Below are 17,982 nucleotides of genomic sequence, written 5' to 3' on the forward strand. Positions count from 1 at the left end.
CACAATTAAAAACATTTTATTTAGGCCTATCTATGGCCTTCAGAAAGTTGACGACTCTATATGTTTCGACTTTACGGGATGACAATTGACTCTCTCATAAAGTCCATTACATCTGGGGTTGTACAGGGTTGTAAAGAGTTGCCTAGTGCTGATGAGTCTGCACACCTCTTGCATGAGTTCTGAGGTAAACTGGGTCTCTCTGTTTCTCAAGACTTCTTTTAGGAAGCCTACTATGCAGAACACTTCCAGGAGGGCTCCTGCTACTCTTTCCATCTCTATCTCTGGCATTGCTATGGTTTCTGAATATTGTCCACAGCTGAATGGCTTTTCTAAAAGAGGCATTTCACCTTGTGGCACCTTGGCTACCTTCCCTCTAGGTATTGTCCTTTGGCAGATGTCACATGACCTGCAGAATCTGGTCTTGTCTTCAATGTCCCCCAGCCATTTGAAGTTACTAGTGATTCTTTCTGTCACCTTTTTCTCCTAGGTGTTCTCCCACAATTGATTTATGAGCCAACTTCATCTCTTAAATCCCGTATAACTGTTGGTACTATGATCTGTTAAACTTCCCCAGTGAACCGCCTTAATATATACCTGCTGGTCCTCTATTCTGTAGGTCCCTTTACCCTTGGTCTTGTGCTCAACTTTCTCCTGGACACTTTCCCAAATTTTCTGCAGTGAAGAGTTTTATTCTGTGAATCCTTCAGTACCCAAAGACCTACTTTCGGGATGTCACCTTTCCAGACTTGCAGGAGCTTGTTGTCTTGCTTGCTTTGTTTTTCTTGAGCACTAATGGTGTTTGCAGATGCTTTATCAGTCTGATTTCTGTCTGGTTCCTCCAAACTTCTACTGCCTGGTATATTTCCAATCATCAAGTCATAGATGGGTGCCTTCATTCAAATGGTCCTAAAGTCTCCCATGTAATATGGAATGTCAACCTTTATTCTTGTTATGGAGAACATTCTCACTGTCCCATCGATCAGCACACACAGATGTACCTTGCCCACCATCTGGCCATCAGGTACTGGACTGGTTCTCACTGTTGCATTGCTGCACCCAGTGTCTCATAGGACTTTCATTTTTTTTCCACAGCATAGCCTTCACCCAAATGACAAGACGAGTTATTCTTCTCAACTATGTTATCACAACACAAGCTGTGATACTTTCATTTCAAAAATCGCCATTATATGCTCTTTATGGCTCAACTCACAATCACGAAGCCTAACTTCACTTTTTTTTTTCAATTTAAAAATCGCCACTATACAGTCTTTATGGCTAAACTCACAATCACACAGTCTAACTTCACTTTTCACTTTTACTTTCACTTTCACTAACTTACTCTCACTAAATTGGTCGCCTATATATATATATATATATATATTCTGCCCGACTGAGATCTAGAACTTTCTACAAACTATGAGAGGTTATTATGTAACAGTACTCAGTTAAAGCAACAAGAAGTATTCAGAAGGTTCGAGTAACATGACGTACATCATTCAGAGCAATTGAATTACACAATAAATAATGAGTAAATAGTTACATAAGCGAAGTTGCCCTAACTATGGCTTCTAAGAAAATAACTTACTTTAACGTTTATAAACTATATAGTACTGTTACGATAGCGGAAGTCACGCGACGCTGGGAGCATGGGCGCTGGAGTTTCTCGAACGCTCATGAATTATCGAGGAACCCCTTGAATGTCCGATTGTTTGCCAGGCGCCCTCTTTTTTTAGTATATAAGCCCGGCAAATAAAGCCAGCGATAGATAGATATGCAGGTAGATGGAAGAGATAGATAATTGAGTCAAGCGAACAGTAGGCGCCGTAAGTAAAGTTTATGAATCACTGTGATTTATAGCGTGTGTTATAAAGGTTGTTAATTTAAATTGACTCCGGAAATTCTGTGTATTACAAAAAGTTGTATCAAGAAAGAATAAACTAGTTTTAGTTAAGAAAGGACTTGTATCGCTGAAGTTCCGCGGAAAGAATTTATACCGGAAATTAACAAACGAGCAGATACGTAACAGTACTCTCGTATTTAACTTAAATGAACAGTCGTGTATATATAACAGTGTTATGTGAAACCTACACAAGTATAGAGCGCATATCTCTGCTACACAGCCTTGATCATATTCGGCTCTCAAAGAAAACGAAAATGTTTTCGTATATCCGTCATTAACAACGGACACTGATAATTTTTGGCAGGATAATGGGGAATAAGATTAATATTCTTCATATTTCAACCAAGTTTAATCAAAATACGATCAATTTTGACTAAGTTATGGAGTAAAAATAGTGTGAGAATCGGTCCCCGTGTAAACAGATAGGGATTTTAGTGATCTTGACCTTGATCCTCCAAAATTTAATCTCTTTATTGTCCAAATGTATGCCAACTTTCGCACAAGTCCATTCAGCCGTTTTCGAAAAATCTTGCTGACTAACATATAAACAAACACCCACAGTCACACAAGGATGAAAACATAACCTTTTCCTACATTCGGTGGCGGAGGTAGTAAAGTGCATCATTTTCCATTTGTTCCTTCACGAAAGAAAAGTTTTTGTTGTTGATTTCGGTTTTGACAATAACATAAACAAACTTCAAAATGCCTGATATATATACATATTTTTTAGTTGAATTAAAACTTATTGTTCAGTAGTCATCTAGACTCGGATTTAACCTACGAAATTTTAGACATCCCGGATGTAATACTACGCTACTTGTTGCTCACAAGATGGCGTTCGTTCAGAAATACAGTTGAATGATCGGGTGTTAAAAAAGTGACAAATTACTTGGTTTAGGCCTAGGTCCTTGAGGTTGAAACAGCATTACAGCACATAATAGTAAGTACAATGCATGAGAAAATGCTACAGTTACAGTTTTTTGTTTTGTATATGGAGGATCTTAGATATTAAACTAAAACTAAATTCGAAAGAAAAGTTGATCTGTGGTAATGCCTGATATAGTATATATATAGTGTTAGAATAGTCTAACACTATATTAGTATATAACTTTTAGTTTTTATGTTTGGCTGTCGAATTAAATATTAGCATACCCAGTCCTAACTCCTGTTGTACTCAACAAGTCCTCTCTTGAATTCTCCCAATCTTGTTGCATATACCACATCTGAAGGCACTCTATTCCAAAGACTAGCCACCCAGTTTGAAAAATAAAATTAGCTAATTTGCAGACGACTTCTATTTTCTGGTACTTATGACCGTTATGTTCTGTACAGTCTAGTCCTAGCACTCTTAGTCTTACGAAAAAAGTGATGTATCAATACTATTATTATTATAAGTTGTATTTATACAAATTATAGTTTATAAGAGTTAACGTTAACATGATGTTATTATTACTTAGTAATTTAGTATTACTATTAGTTAATATATTTTTAATAATATTATAAAGTACGACACGTCAGAGTATCTCTGCACAAAACGTTATAAAATAGGCGTTCATTCAATTACTGAATTAGATATGTAACTAAATACGTACATGTGTAATAATAATATTGACTAATAGTAATAGTAACACATAATTTCACTGACATTTCTAAGTTACACTAGACTTAAATTTTGGTCACTGCATTGGTTATAAGTATTATCTCTTCAGTATAGATTGTGCATAGCAAATCTCAGCATTAACTGTAATTTTGTAGGGTTAAATTGGTTATATCTAATGAAATAATACTAACCCAAGGTTTTACTTAAAGTTAACATTTAGAATTTACCTCATGCCAATTATTCAGTGGTTGCTATTGCAGTTTTGGACAATTTCAACAATTTTAAGTCTCTGCGTAAGAACATGTAAGATGCCATTTAGTTTTTTAAGTTTCATTATGATAACAAACTGCATGTAAAATATATTGATAAATGTAATGTTTCATAATACTGTATTGAACTAAAGTAAAAATGAATGACACGTGTCACATTGAAATTCATCTGCTATTACTTATAAAATTTATCTTCAATCCCTTGGTGAAACAAATTTTATGTAATCAAAATATGGACTATTTATATAAGAAATATGATATTCAGATATGATGATGATACTAAATTCTTGGGTAAAGCAGTTTTATATAAAAATATATCTATAATCCCCTATACTGAGCATTCTATGGGAAATATTGGAATTGACTTGTGTCATTTAGATAGTAAACCATTGATGGAAATAGAAAAGTTGGGATATTAAAAATAGATAAAAGTACCAGAGCCAGACAAGGTTTTCCCCAGAGTTTTAAGGGAAGTCAGAGATCAGATATGCAAGTGGGCAGGTGCCATGGGATTGAAGAGTTGCTAATGCTAGTCCTGTTTTTAAAGGAGGTTTTTAAAAGCTTGCCCTAGAAATTACTGTTCAATTAGTCATACTTCTGTATTGGGAAAAATTCTAACGTGGCTTGTTAAAGAAGCTTTACAAAATCATTCAGTGAAATATAGATGAAAGCCAGCCAAAATCAATTCACCAAAGGGTAATTTTGTCTTCCTAATATATCTTTCTTGAGGAAGTTATTAAGTATAATTTTGATTGGGAATAATCTTAACAGTGTTAAGGTAGAAAAGGGTCTTTGTGTTCTGGTTGATCAGACTCAAGCCATCCAAGCAGTGTCTGCTGTTGCTAATGGTAGAGCAAATAGGAATTTGGGTTGCATTTACAGAAGTATTGAACATACATATAAAGTGGTCATCATTTCATCTTATAGGTCACTGATTAGGCCTCATTTTTAGACATGGACTCTTTACCTTAAGAAAGACAATGAATTATTGAAAAAGATTCAAAAGAAAGCTACCATGATAGTTCCTGGTATGGAAAGGTTGTCTTACAATGACAGTTTAAGATCTTTGAAATTGTCTTCCCTTAAAAAAAAAATAAGAGTTAAGAGGGGATCTGATTAAGGTGTTAAAGATTATTAAGGGAATTGATAATTGTTGATGCATCATCTTATTTTTATGTTCAATGGTGAGAACGGTAAGAGTAGGGGATATAGATATAAATTTTGGCAGTCTAGGAGTCATCTTTAAATTAGACAACTGTACTTTTCTAATAGTGTGGTTGGCCTTTATAATGGATTGCCTTGAGATGTTATGGATGCAGTAAATTTAACTCTGAAACCTGTGTGTTTCAATATGATGGGCCTATTGTATGGATTGTTTTATTTACAGGGATACATTCAACATTTAAACTACTTTATTATCAATGTATTTCATACACTTGGCATAAAAATGTAGTTAATAAGTCAAATTTTAATACTATATAAGCTTTAATTTCAAATGGAAATATTTAATCTTCATGTCTCTGTATCATGTGATGCTTGTTAGTTCTGAATTTCCCACTTAAAATCTTCTTACTACCCCTATATGATATTCTGAGTTTAACATAACTATATATTTATAGTAGAGATATTGCTAAGACATTAATTAATAGCCGCCAATCTTCTTGCTTTTATAAACTAGAAAGTCAAACCCACATGCTACACCCTCCTATCACATTGTCTTTCAAAAAATGACAATAATTCTCTCTGACTTTTGCTATTGGATTATTTATAACCAATTAAAAAGAATATTTCAGTTTACTGATTTCCATGTAAAACGAGCTTGTTCTTACAATAGTTTCATTCATAGATTTATTGTTGCTATTGGCAAAGTTACCTCAGTCACAAAAGATAATTATTTTAATCCATTTATAAATTAGTTAGAAAGCCAATTAAATTATAATTCTTTTAGGTCATTGTATTTTTTTGAATTTTTTATGTATATTTTTTATTTACGGTTATAAAAGTAACTAACATGTAAAAGCTAGAAACCTATTAGGTTAGATAAGAAGATGTAAATTAAAAAATTAATAAATTTCTCAGGCAGGTATGCACTTGTTAGATGATTTATAGCTTTGTCACAGGTTTACTTAGACACAGTTCAAAGGACAATAAAATTAAATAAAAATATGTAAATTGTTTTGAGTTTGAGAATGTTTAGGATCGATAATTGTAATTTTTAGTCACGATCTGCAGTCATTCTATAGAGAAAAAAGGATACTTTAGATTTTATATTTTTCTATGACGGTTACAAGTTCATATAGTGTTAGGGTAGAGAAAATAACAGATAACATATAGTTTTTACTGAAAAAACTTTTAAACTTTTGATATTCATTTAAGAGATTCTAGAAGCTACATAGATGAAAAATGAAAACTGTAAGGTGAAAAATGTTTTTATTCTTAACATGAAAATCACCTTGCTCTCAGACTAATCAGAATCTGAGTGAGACATTAGACTGACTCTGTAAGTAGAAATATGTCCTTAAAAAATTGATTTTTTGTATACAGCAGACTTCTAATGTTTACTAAAATTTGTAAAATGTTGTAATGATACACTTACTACATTAAAAGTTATTGTATGTATAGTTTCATGACTACCTGATAGTTACAAGGTCAGTTAAAATTACTGAGCCTAGATATGGAGAGTTAAGTATCTTAACCTGTCTTCATGTGGCAGCCCTCCTCTCAACTTCTACCAACTCAATGTCCTTAAAGTAAGGAGCCTAAGCCTGAACATAATACTCTAAAGGAGGCTTAACCGGAGATCTGTACAAAACAAAAATGATTTGTATTTAGTATTCCTGTAGATACAACCACAAATCCTTTTTGCTTTCCCACTGGCAACATACTGCGTGGAAGGCTTTAAAAGACTGATAAATCAAAACATAAAGATCCTTTTATTCCATAAAACTATTGAATTTATCATATTGTTTCTGGGAGCATACACCATAATAGATTGAGCATATAACCAAGTATACCATCCTAGCCAACAACATAATTGTCTACATGTAGAATAGTTTTGTAAAATCATTTGTCTGTAAATATAAATGGTACAAGTTATTGTGTACATTTCTCAAGTTTTGGATATAACATTGAAATGCTAGCTGTATAATGCCCATCACAGTTTTGAGAACTGTGACCTTCATTTTTTAAATGACAAAGCTTTTATTTTTCATTGTGCTTCTATTTTCATATATAGAAAGACACAATATCAGAATATATATATGTATATACACACACACACACACACACACACACACATATATATATATATATATATATATATGTATTTACTATGGCAACTCTTCTTAGATCTTGTGGCAACATCTTACCACACTTGACCCAGAGGTTAATCTCCATCAACCCTCTAAAATTGTGGCTCTCATCCTACATCCTAAGATCCAAGTTAGGGGTGCATGAGCTCCTAAATAAGGAATTTGATTAAATGAAAAATTGTCTTATTTGAAAATTTCTTTGACTTACAAAACTTAAGTCAGTATCATGGTTACACTGTAGGATTAGCTTCTGCAGATACCCTGTTTGAGTGTGGTAGTACACAAGATTGTCTTTGGTTCATGAAAATATATATATATATATATATACATAAAAATAGTTATGGTAGACAGTCTTAAATGGGTAAAGAATTATTTAAAAGTTTTTAATGAAATTCCATTGACAATAATTAACATTTAAACAAAATGATGTGTAGCTGTGATTATTTTGAATAGTATATGAAACCTGTAAAATGAATGTTGGAAGTAATTAGGCCTTGTTAACAAACCTACAAAGATGGTGAATCATATTGTACATAACAGTTGCGTGGCTGATACATTCACCACATATTAATTTTCCCTTACAATATTTTTGTATTTTCAAGGTTTTGACATAACTTTTTCCTATGTTAGTAACATGTTTCTGATGTGTATAGTATTTAAAACTAAAATAATTATTTCGTATATATGCACACAGTTGCCTCTGTGCAAAGAGTCAAAGTATGTTTGGGAAGAAGAAGAAAAAGCCCATCATCTCTGCCCCTACAAACTTTGAGCACAGATTTCACACAGGCTTTGACAGACATGAAGGAAAATTTGTAGGCCTTCCACCACAATGGACCAGTTTAATCCAGACTCAACAAGATAGACCAAAACCCATAGTGGACCCATCAACTATAACACCAACTGAAATGATTAACATGAAATCTCACGTAAGTCTGTCAGGTCATGAAAATCAATGGTTTTTATTGGGGTGTTATAGTGAAAAATATGCAGTACTGATCAGCATCAGACTTTGAACTATGTACGTCTGTGTGTGAGTACACAAGTATCATGTGACTATTGTTGGAATGATAGATAAGTTCAAGACTTGCAGAAATCTAAAATCATAAAATTATCTATAGGATAAAGAACATGAACATTTCGATATTTTCCAAATTCCATCTTCATTTTTAGCCTAAGTTTTTCGTCAGTAATATATTGTCTAAAATTTGTTAATAAAATGGGAACAAAAAAAAAGAAATGCAAATCTAAAAGTGTCATAAGCCTAACTACTATGCATGGAATTGTCAAATATTCGCCATTAAAGGCAACCTGTCAGCTTATAACTGATTAGATTGCCTATTATTTATAGAATGATTGATATAGGCTAGGATATTTTGAGCTTCATTACTAAATATTTTGGGGAGAATCTCCTACTTTTAAGGTATAATCAGGATTATATATTGATAAAGTACTATAATGTATTTTATTAATATTATATTGTCCAGTTGCACTCAGATTAGTTTTTTTTTCAAATGGTATTAGAAAATTTAGACTGTATGCCACATTGAAATATAAAGGTTCTGTGAAAAATTTTTTGTTAGGTGGAATTACAGCAGCAAACTGAGAAAACAATGGGATACGTACAAAATTGTGAGTGCATACGATAATACAAGTATGAATCTGCTTTGTTGTCATGGTGATGTTATCGTGTGTTGTCAGCATTCAATCAAGTACAAGTTGACATTGTTCAATCAACAAGTAGAAATAGTATGTTCAATAAATGTTATTTTGATCTGGTTACACATTACAGATGTTATTAACTCCAGCCAAAGCATGGTATTTGGAACAAAGATACGAGGCTTTATCACATATTATTAAACTGAAGTTGAAAAAAGTTAAAGTATACTTAGAGAACTGTAAATTATGAAGAATGTGTTAAACCTTTGTTCAAAAATGTTCAGTCATTTAGAATTTATCTTAATGGCTTGTTTCATTGTATTTCTTTTTGCTTGCTTCAATACATGTTTTAGCAATATCTTAGAGTTTACTGTTATTGTTAGAAAATTTTCTACAGTAGCCATTTCATTTCTTATAAAATATAATAATCAAGACATAAGGGAAAATGTAAGAAAATAACAGTTTCAGAAGAATTTTTGTATTCTGTTTTACACAATTACAGCCAGGAAATTTTAAAAAGGAATCAGAATTGAAAAATCATTCTTCAACCTGGGAACAGTCAGGGAAAACTGTGGTTCCCCCCCTTTTTTATCTCATAATTTGCACATAAATATAAAGCATACTGTGCTGTTATGGTATATTATAACAACCTTCACCAGTTGCTCTTTGCAGAACTTTAAGTATATGTATGTATGTATGTATGTGTGTGTATGTATGTATGTATGTATGTATATATATATATATATATATATATGTATGTATGTATGTATGTGTGTGTGTGTAGATTCTTCTACAGTAGGTGTCTGTGAATTCATGGCAACAAATTCGAACAATAAACTGACAGTATGCACTTCACTTATTTTAAAGTAAAATAGTAAAAACAAAATAAACATATGTACAAGATTTCTTCACACTATAGAGATACAGTTGTATCTTAAACACTATACAGTGCTCTTCTTCTTGTCAAAAGTCCACTTAGGCTAATTCAATTGCTTTAGAAGCCAATTGACAAGCCAAACTATTTTTCTCTACTTTTATCACAATAGTATTGATGAATAATTCACTTTCGTTGCCTCGGGGGTTACCACAGTTGTATCCTGAACTTTCAATCTTTCCATCAAAATCCATACAGGCAGGTTCAATTAGTTTAGAACACCCTTTGACTAGACAAATTATTCTCCTTATCTCTATCAAACTGTTAATCTCACCTTAAGATATCTACCATTCACTCACACTATGGCTAATTTGACATTTTCTAACTTTTCTCTTACTGAACTTCCCTTTCATTTGACTTTACTTTCTCTCTTCTCCCGCTTGTTTGGTTGCTGCTATTTATGTTTATCACTGAAGCCTCTAGAAATTTCTATAGTCTCAACATCAATGAATTGCAAACACAATGTACGATAGCCTAAACATCATTTAATTACAAACACAACGTATAACTTTCACTGAGTTACATAACCAAACTTGTCATAATTATCACCTTCAAAATAATTGCTTTTAACTCTCTTGTTATGAAAAACTAAAAATCGTGAAATATTAATGTTCTTTCATTAATATAAAAATGCAAAATTCTATCTACCATCAAGCTGCAGCATCTCTGTTTGAAGATATCTATAATAATAATAATACCATAATATGAACTATTTTTGGAAATTTTCATTTATAGCCACATTACAACAAAAGGGATGTTAATTAGATAGAATTATCAGGAAGAGTCGAAATATCAGTGCCATATATGCATGTGTGGAGGTTTGGAAAATTTGAAATTTTGCTTGAAAAGTTAGGGGGAGAATGTGGAAGAAATGTGGCCATCCTGACTGTTTCTGATTCTTGAGAAATGAGTTAGTATGATACCAAGATGTTTTTCAAAAGTTTGACAAAGCATAAGTAATTCTTCAGAGTTTAGAAACTACATGCTCTTATATACCCAATACATCAGTGAATGTGGGATGTAGTACTTCAGCCAGGCTTACTGATAAAAGTCAGTAAGTTAACTCAGAATACATACTTCTCTGTAGAACAGCAGTTCTCTCTATTTAGAAATCACACTGATATTATGATTACTGAACATCTATAAATGTAAAATGTATGTAGCTTAATATTCTTCTGTTTATAGACCATTGTTCGAGGTGGAAGCTCTTCTCAAATCAGAAATGGGCCAGTTTCAATCACACGATCCAACTCGCTAAGGAAAGAAAGCCCTCCTCAACCTCGACGGGACTATTTAAGTCGCCTCCCTCCCCCAGTACCTGAAGATGAAAGTATGCTACCTGTGCAATCTCATGAGGTCCCTCCTCATGTTCACCAAATTCATCATGATTCTCATATCCATCCACACTCACACCCCCAGTTTCACCCTGGCCAACTACAGTGGGGACATGGCCATCCAGTAAACTTTTATTCAGAGAATCAGGGAAATCATATGGGTGGTAGCCACTCCTATCTACAGAATGCAAGAGAACATGCTCCTTCTCAAGGCTCTGTTCCCTCTTGGGACAGAACTGATGGTGGAGATAATAGTATGCTTCCTGGTGTCCAGTTAGGTAGGGAACAAGAAAAAAGCCCTGCACCAACTAGTCTGCCAGGTTATACCTCTAAATCAGGTCTCATGATTGATAACCAGAGTTGTCTACAGTCACAAAGCTACCAAGAGCAACACCCATCCATGAATCCTAACTTTCAAACAGGTAATCATCATGGACCCATGCTTCCATCGCTTATCTCCAATGGTGTCCCTTTGTCAAGTCCACTTGAACCTCCTGTCATGGAAAAACAGTACAGGGATTCTCAATCATCATCAGGTTCAACCCAGCATTCTGGAAACCGTAGTGGTTCTCATAGCCCTATTTTGAAGAACAGCATGTCTCAGAACCACTTAAACCATCCAAGAGACTTAAAATCCTCAAAAATGTAAAGAATGAAAGAACAAGAGTAAGTTCTGTTATTAATATATTTTACATGTAGAATGTTCAGACATCATTATATATATATATATATATATATATAGTGCTTGTATGACAATGTTTAATATCAAATGTTTCAGTAACTTTGGAAATTATTCACTTTTATTTATTAAAGGGAGTGTTACTTTATCAAAGTGAATAATAGTGTGTTCTTTATTAGGTTTGTCTTGTTCTAAGAAATTTTAAGAACAGGTGATGTATTTAAAATGTAGTTTTAGAAAATGGTAGACCATATGTGTGTTTAATGGACCTGATAAAGATCTTCACTAAACAAATTATCATAGATGAATGAATCTTGTTATTCTATTCTAAATTAATATGATGTAACAGTTAAACAAACAATCATAAATCACTAGTAAAAAATACACATTTTTAGTATAGGCTAGATAACAAAAGAGTATTCATAAAAAGCAATTCTTCTCTTTAAGTCTGGAATATCACCTGTTTAATATCTAGTGGATTGTTAATAGTAACTTACTTTTGTCATGTGCAGTAATATTTTACTCAAAATATCATCATTCCTCATACAAGTATGGCTATTTCTTTCAGGATCTTTCTCCAAAACCACCTGTCTCAGTACCGAAAAACAAAGTTATGAGTCCCATGTTGGCTAGTAATGGTCATCATCCAAAGTCAGCTATTCCTGGCCATGATCATCACTCCAAGTTGACTGTCCCTAGCCATGGTCATCACCCTAAGTCAGCTGCCCCTAGCCACGGTCATCATCCAGAACATAACCCCAAGTCAACTGTCACTAGAGACAGTCATCACCCCGAACAACACTCTAAGTCTGTTGTCTCTGGCCATGGTCATCCTCCAGAACAAAACCTTAAGTCTGCTGGCCATGGTCATCATCCAGGACAATACTCTAAGTCTGCTGTCCCTGGCCATGGTCATCATCCAGAACAACACCCTAAGTCTGCTGTCCCTGGCCATCACACAGAACAACACCATAAGTCTGCTGTTCCTGGCCAAAGTCATCATCCAGAACAACAAAGATTATCACATGAGCAGGTACTGCATATCTCACTGACTGGCTGAGACAGTAATTAATCTAAGTTCAATTTTTTTATATATATATATAGAATCTGTAAAACAAATTTTAATGTTGGTATGTAGAAGAGACTACATTTGTTGGTTGTATGTTTATTCCACAAAATTAATAAGGCATTTTAAACCTTTATTAAAGGTAGTGATACAAAGTTCCATTATCATGGTAAGTAATCTAGAGTATATTTCTATGAAATAATGGAGCATGAAATATATCTAAAACATAGCCCTAGGAAATATTAAAACAATGTATTTTGAGATATCTCACCTCTACACACACACACACACACACACACAGAACAGCTTGACTCCTCACACATCTGTGTATGAGATTTGCATGCCACTAGCCTTGTGCTAACTCCCATCTAAAAATCACATGCTTAATGAACAGCACTTGTGCATGATGACATTATGCTACGATAGCCCTCAAACAATAGGACAACTACACAAACTCCTTGCGCAGTAATTTCCCCCAAGTACTTGAACCCAAAATAACCATCTTTTTCTTGGCATTGTCTCAAATGGACATGGTTTTAAAGTTATAAAGGAATTACATGAGATTTGCAAAAGTATACAAAAATTTTCTTACTTACCTGACATTATCAATTCTCAAATGATGGTAACTTCTGCTTTGTACCGTGATAGTGATGAGGTTCCTTAGACAGGACCTGTGTCTACTAAGATCTTTTTGTCTGGAAGACATGAAACTATTGTTCAACATGTTGTATGTACCTTCATGCACACTGAGCCTCCTTTTCTCATCCTGTTGGCTGACCTTCCTTTTCTCTAATTTGAATATGATCAGGATGATGATTTGATCAGCTGTTTCCCCCACCAGTGTTTGCTCTAGGCACAGCTTTATCTGTGGAGAACAATCCTCACCCTTCTAAATCTCTTCCTTGACATCATTTTTTTCTTTCCCATTTGTCTTTTGATTCCTCCCTTGCTTTCCTTCCTGAAACCTGTATTCAAAACCTCTTTTTCTTCTCTCCTGCACCTGATCTTAGGGCCCATGTAGATTCATTGCTTATCCCTTTTGTTTTGGGCTGATACATTTTGTATCACCTCGACTGGAGAAGGACATTTCTGCAAAAATATAAAGTAACTCTGAGCATTCCTCACAAAACCTCTTAAGATTTTGTTAAAGTTTATAAGTATTTTGTACACAAAGAATGATATTATTTTAGTTGCATTTAAAATGTAATTAACCACTTTACTATCATTTTATAAATATAAAATTAACATTATATTAGCTAAGTTATTGAAGTTTTAACTACTTTGTTTCAAAGGAAACCTTTCAAAAAATACTTAAATTGCAGTTTTTGTGTCACATGATCCACATGCTTTATTAGCTTCATTTCTTTCTCCGAGACACAAGCTGACATGAACAGGTGGTTCTACACACTAAGTACATGTGTTTGATCTAATTTTTATGTGAGATCTAAAGTTTGCAAGCTGGATTGTCTGGGAAACAGATGTAAATTTTCCAACCATTGATGGTTGCCATGCCCACCTTCTATGCTTTGCCTTGAAATCTACAACTTACATGTAGTTATTTGACACAAGTGTATATAATCGTTAGAAAGAGCTCAGTTGACACTATACTCTCCCAATGGTTAATCTGAAATTGGCATACAGTTTTCCTTACAGTGTACATGTAACTGTCATTCGTATTGTTGTATTCCTGATTGACAAAAGCATTTCAAGTGGCTTCTTACTTAAATTTGCTATAGCTAGAGCCAGTTAAACTATTTAGGTCTTACTTTTATATTTTAGTGAATTATGTATTATTTTTATTTTAAAATTCATATTTGTATGGTTTAATGATTTTAATAAGTTTAACTTGTCAACTGGACTTTGAAAGGTTATAAACAAGATGGTGTGTTTAAGTGCCATCTTGTTTTAGCAATGCGTCTCTGTGGGAAATCTGCTGAAATAACTTCATAAAGCCCCATGGGAATCAATTATTATTAGTATGGGCATAAATGATAACTGATGAAGAATTTGATAGGGAAATTAAAAATATACTATAAGTGCAAAGATAGAGACTTGAAATTGTGTATATCAGAAAAATACAAAGAGTTGAAAGGTATGTACATATTTCCATTTGTTAATTTTAAACATTTCATTGCACTGTATGTTGATGATAATAGATACAGTTAGTGATATAGTAGAGAAAATGGAAAATAAAATATAAATATTTACCTTAAAAAACTTCTAATATTCATTTATGAGGCCCTAGAGATTATACAAATTAAATGTGAAAACTGTAAGATTAAAAATAATATTTTTATACACCATATAGAAATTACCTTGCAGGTGAATTATTAAAAGTGAATACAAATAACTACATTAAATAACGAGTTTTTTATTAGACATAATAAAAAAATCAAAATTAAGTGTTTTTTTCTGAAATTACATATTTTTAAGAATATTCTTGTCAAAATTTAAACAATTTCATTGCTAGTTTTATTTATGGAACAAAATATGACAAGAGCAATGTTGTCTACTAAAAAAGTAGTAGCAGATAGTCATAGGGTTAAACTGTATCTACAACTATAACATATTTAGGTACGAGCAGCCAACAATACTAAAGTTAGTTACATGTACTCCATGATGTCAACTATGAGCAACGTTCAAAATAATCATTGTTAGATTATAGTGTAAAATGAGCTCTTTCTAATGACTGTACACATGTGTATCTAACATCTACAATTAGGCTACAAAGCTCAAACAAATTGTTGAAGGTGGGCATGGAACCTGTCAGGGGTTGATAAAATTTATTGCTTTTTTCAACTGCATTGATTCAGAGAATTTTGAAATGTATGAGTCAAAAGGTTATGTAAGCATCTTATACATCTATGCAACTGCCATTATATTATTGAAGATACAGAATGGCAAAGTAGAGAATTTTCATAGTCTGTTAGTCATGTAACAATACATCTGAAGTTTTAAGTAGTTTTTAAAGGTTTCTTTAGAAATAAAGGACTTAAACTTAGATAATGTGAAACTTTGAATCATAACATACATTATAATGTTAATTTAATTCACATAAATTGATAGTAAAGGTGTTTAATTAAATTTTGAATGTAACTCAGTGTAAACAGCTGCACACCCATACTAACATGTCTCATCTTCCTGTTTACTTAACTCTCATTCTTTATTTCCATTTCTTGTATCCCAGTCTTTGGGATCTCTCTTATCTGATTGGGGTGTACCCTTTAACTTCTACTTCCCTTTCTATTGCTCAGTTTAGTTTTTGTATTTATGTCTCTTTCTTTCCACCCTCCTGTGTTACCTCTCATCACTTCACCTGCAACACTTCATTATGCTCTAGGGTTTGTTTGTTTTTTTATCACATTAGCCTGTACTTTTTTCTGCTCCTTCCTTCCTTACTTGATTCCTCTGATGATGGGATGAGATCCTCCATCATCTTCATTGGACTCCATTTCATTGCCCAAAGGTCTTTGGAGAACTCAAGCTGAGGTGGCCTGGCATCAGTCCTCATTATTTGTTATCATTTCTCATCTTTATATACTTTGCCATTCTATTCCTAGGTTTGCTGAATCCACTTTTTCCTTTCCCATTCCAGCTTCCTACCCTTCTTCTACTTCCTGATGTAAAGCTTGTTGCACATCTCGTCAGTGACTACATTGTCAGTCTGGCCTTGTTGCTGGCCCATTTGTCTCTGATCATCAGCCTTTGGTGTCCATTTTTGCACAACAGAAGGGCTCTTCATGTTCTCGTCCACAGCCTATCTCTCCACTTTACTTCTTCTATTTCCTTTTCTTCTCCCTCTCTTTCCCTTTATCTTCCATATCTTGACAATGTGCTCTCAGATCCCTTGGCCAAGAACAACATCCAGAAGGTATTTACCCTTAAACCTAGTTATTACTATAATCTTTTTTGTGGTCCCCAAGAAGACTGGCATACGGTTATCAACATGGTGTCTCTCCACTGGTTTCTTATCATTCCTTGGTTCTGTATAGAGGGATTCTTTTCTCTCCAGTGGTTCTTTCCACTCAGACAGTGAATGACCAAGGTTGACATTTCAGACACACTTTTAATATTCTGATCACCCTGTCCTCCAGACATATTATTAACTTCACCCATCAAAATTGGGTCTTCCAGTTTTATGCTCTTCCTTCAGACATTGCATCTGTTCCTTTATGTCTTTTATCAAGTCATGAGGCATTTGCCTGTCTTGTTCATGGGTTGGGGCTGAGGTTCAATTATTAAATGAATGATAAGTGACTCCTTGCTCCTTGTTGGGAGGACTCATTCTCTTACACCTGTATTCTTCTGTAGTAGGCTGCTTGGTTTGGCTGGCTAATCAAGACTTCCAGGACTTTTCTTATGCCCTCCCCATATTTGGTACATTTGGGCATGTTCAACTCCCATCACAGTCTAGTTCAGCCTTCACCACTTTGCTTATATGCAATAGAATGTCTTGTCACCAAGATTTGGGCCTCTATTTTACACCCTGTGCATAAGGTAATTTTTCTTTTGGGAACTTTGACTTACCTCAAACCATTCATTTCTTTAGGCCGCACATACATGCACCTCCTCCAGTGGAACCTTTCTTGGGATTGATATTCTTGATTGTGCATCTCCCCTTTCCTGTTCTCAAGGACTTATCTTGATAGTTTGACCATGCCAACACCATGGTAGGCATTTCCTTGCTGCCCCTAGACCAGATCTCTATCTCTTTACAGGTGCTTGCTTCTCTGTTGGGTAGGGCATGTCTCTGAATGACAACATGACTTAGGGCATGTGGGCTCTGTAGCTTCACATCAGTTTCCTTGAACTTCTCACCATCTGTCAGGCAAGTTCCCATTTGCCCTCTTCTTGTGGTCCACTCCAACAATTCCATCGTCATTTATTATATCAACTGTCAAAGAGGTACCCATTTCAGGACTCTGCTTCCATGCATTGGACCTGCTATTTTGGGATCATCTCACAGCTTGTCATGTGCCAGAGCTCTGAACTTGGTTGTGGATCACCTCTATTGGCCAGACAGGGTTCTTTTCATGGAATGGTCTCTGCACCCTCAGGCTTTTTGTTGGGTTCATTATCAGTTGGGCATCCCTCTCAATACCAAACTACTTGCCCAAATCAGGCTCATTTTTTGTTATTTATTCTGAGCATTCTGCAACCATTAATATTGAGTCTTGACTTTTTTTTATCTAGCAAATATAAGCTCTTCTGAGAATTTTACATTATTTTG

General features: G+C 34.0%; 2 protein-coding genes across 2 annotated transcripts in view; both read left to right on the forward strand.

The window, feature by feature from the left end:
- Positions 1-2,742: 2,742 nt before the first annotated feature.
- LOC106461287 (serine/threonine-protein kinase PAK mbt-like) overlaps positions 2,743-17,982 on the forward strand; it is a 33,373-nt gene continuing 18,133 nt past the window's right edge. Inside the window, exons 1-4 of the mRNA XM_013921102.2 lie at positions 2,743-2,840; positions 7,775-8,009; positions 10,859-11,673; positions 12,255-12,719. Coding sequence (XP_013776556.1) covers positions 12,300-12,719 — 420 coding nt within the window. The 5' untranslated portion in view covers positions 2,743-2,840; positions 7,775-8,009; positions 10,859-11,673; positions 12,255-12,299. The remainder of the gene's footprint in view (positions 2,841-7,774; positions 8,010-10,858; positions 11,674-12,254; positions 12,720-17,982) is intronic.
- On the forward strand, positions 7,800-11,656 carry LOC106461283 (serine/threonine-protein kinase PAK 5-like). The gene is made up of 2 exons (XM_013921099.1): positions 7,800-8,009; positions 10,859-11,656. The coding sequence occupies exons 1-2, from the start codon at positions 7,800-7,802 to the stop codon at positions 11,654-11,656; spliced, it is 1,008 nt and encodes a 335-aa protein (XP_013776553.1).

Source organism: Limulus polyphemus, unplaced genomic scaffold (genome assembly GCF_000517525.1).
Source record: "Limulus polyphemus unplaced genomic scaffold, Limulus_polyphemus-2.1.2 Scaffold927, whole genome shotgun sequence".
NCBI lineage: Eukaryota > Metazoa > Arthropoda > Merostomata > Xiphosura > Limulidae > Limulus > Limulus polyphemus.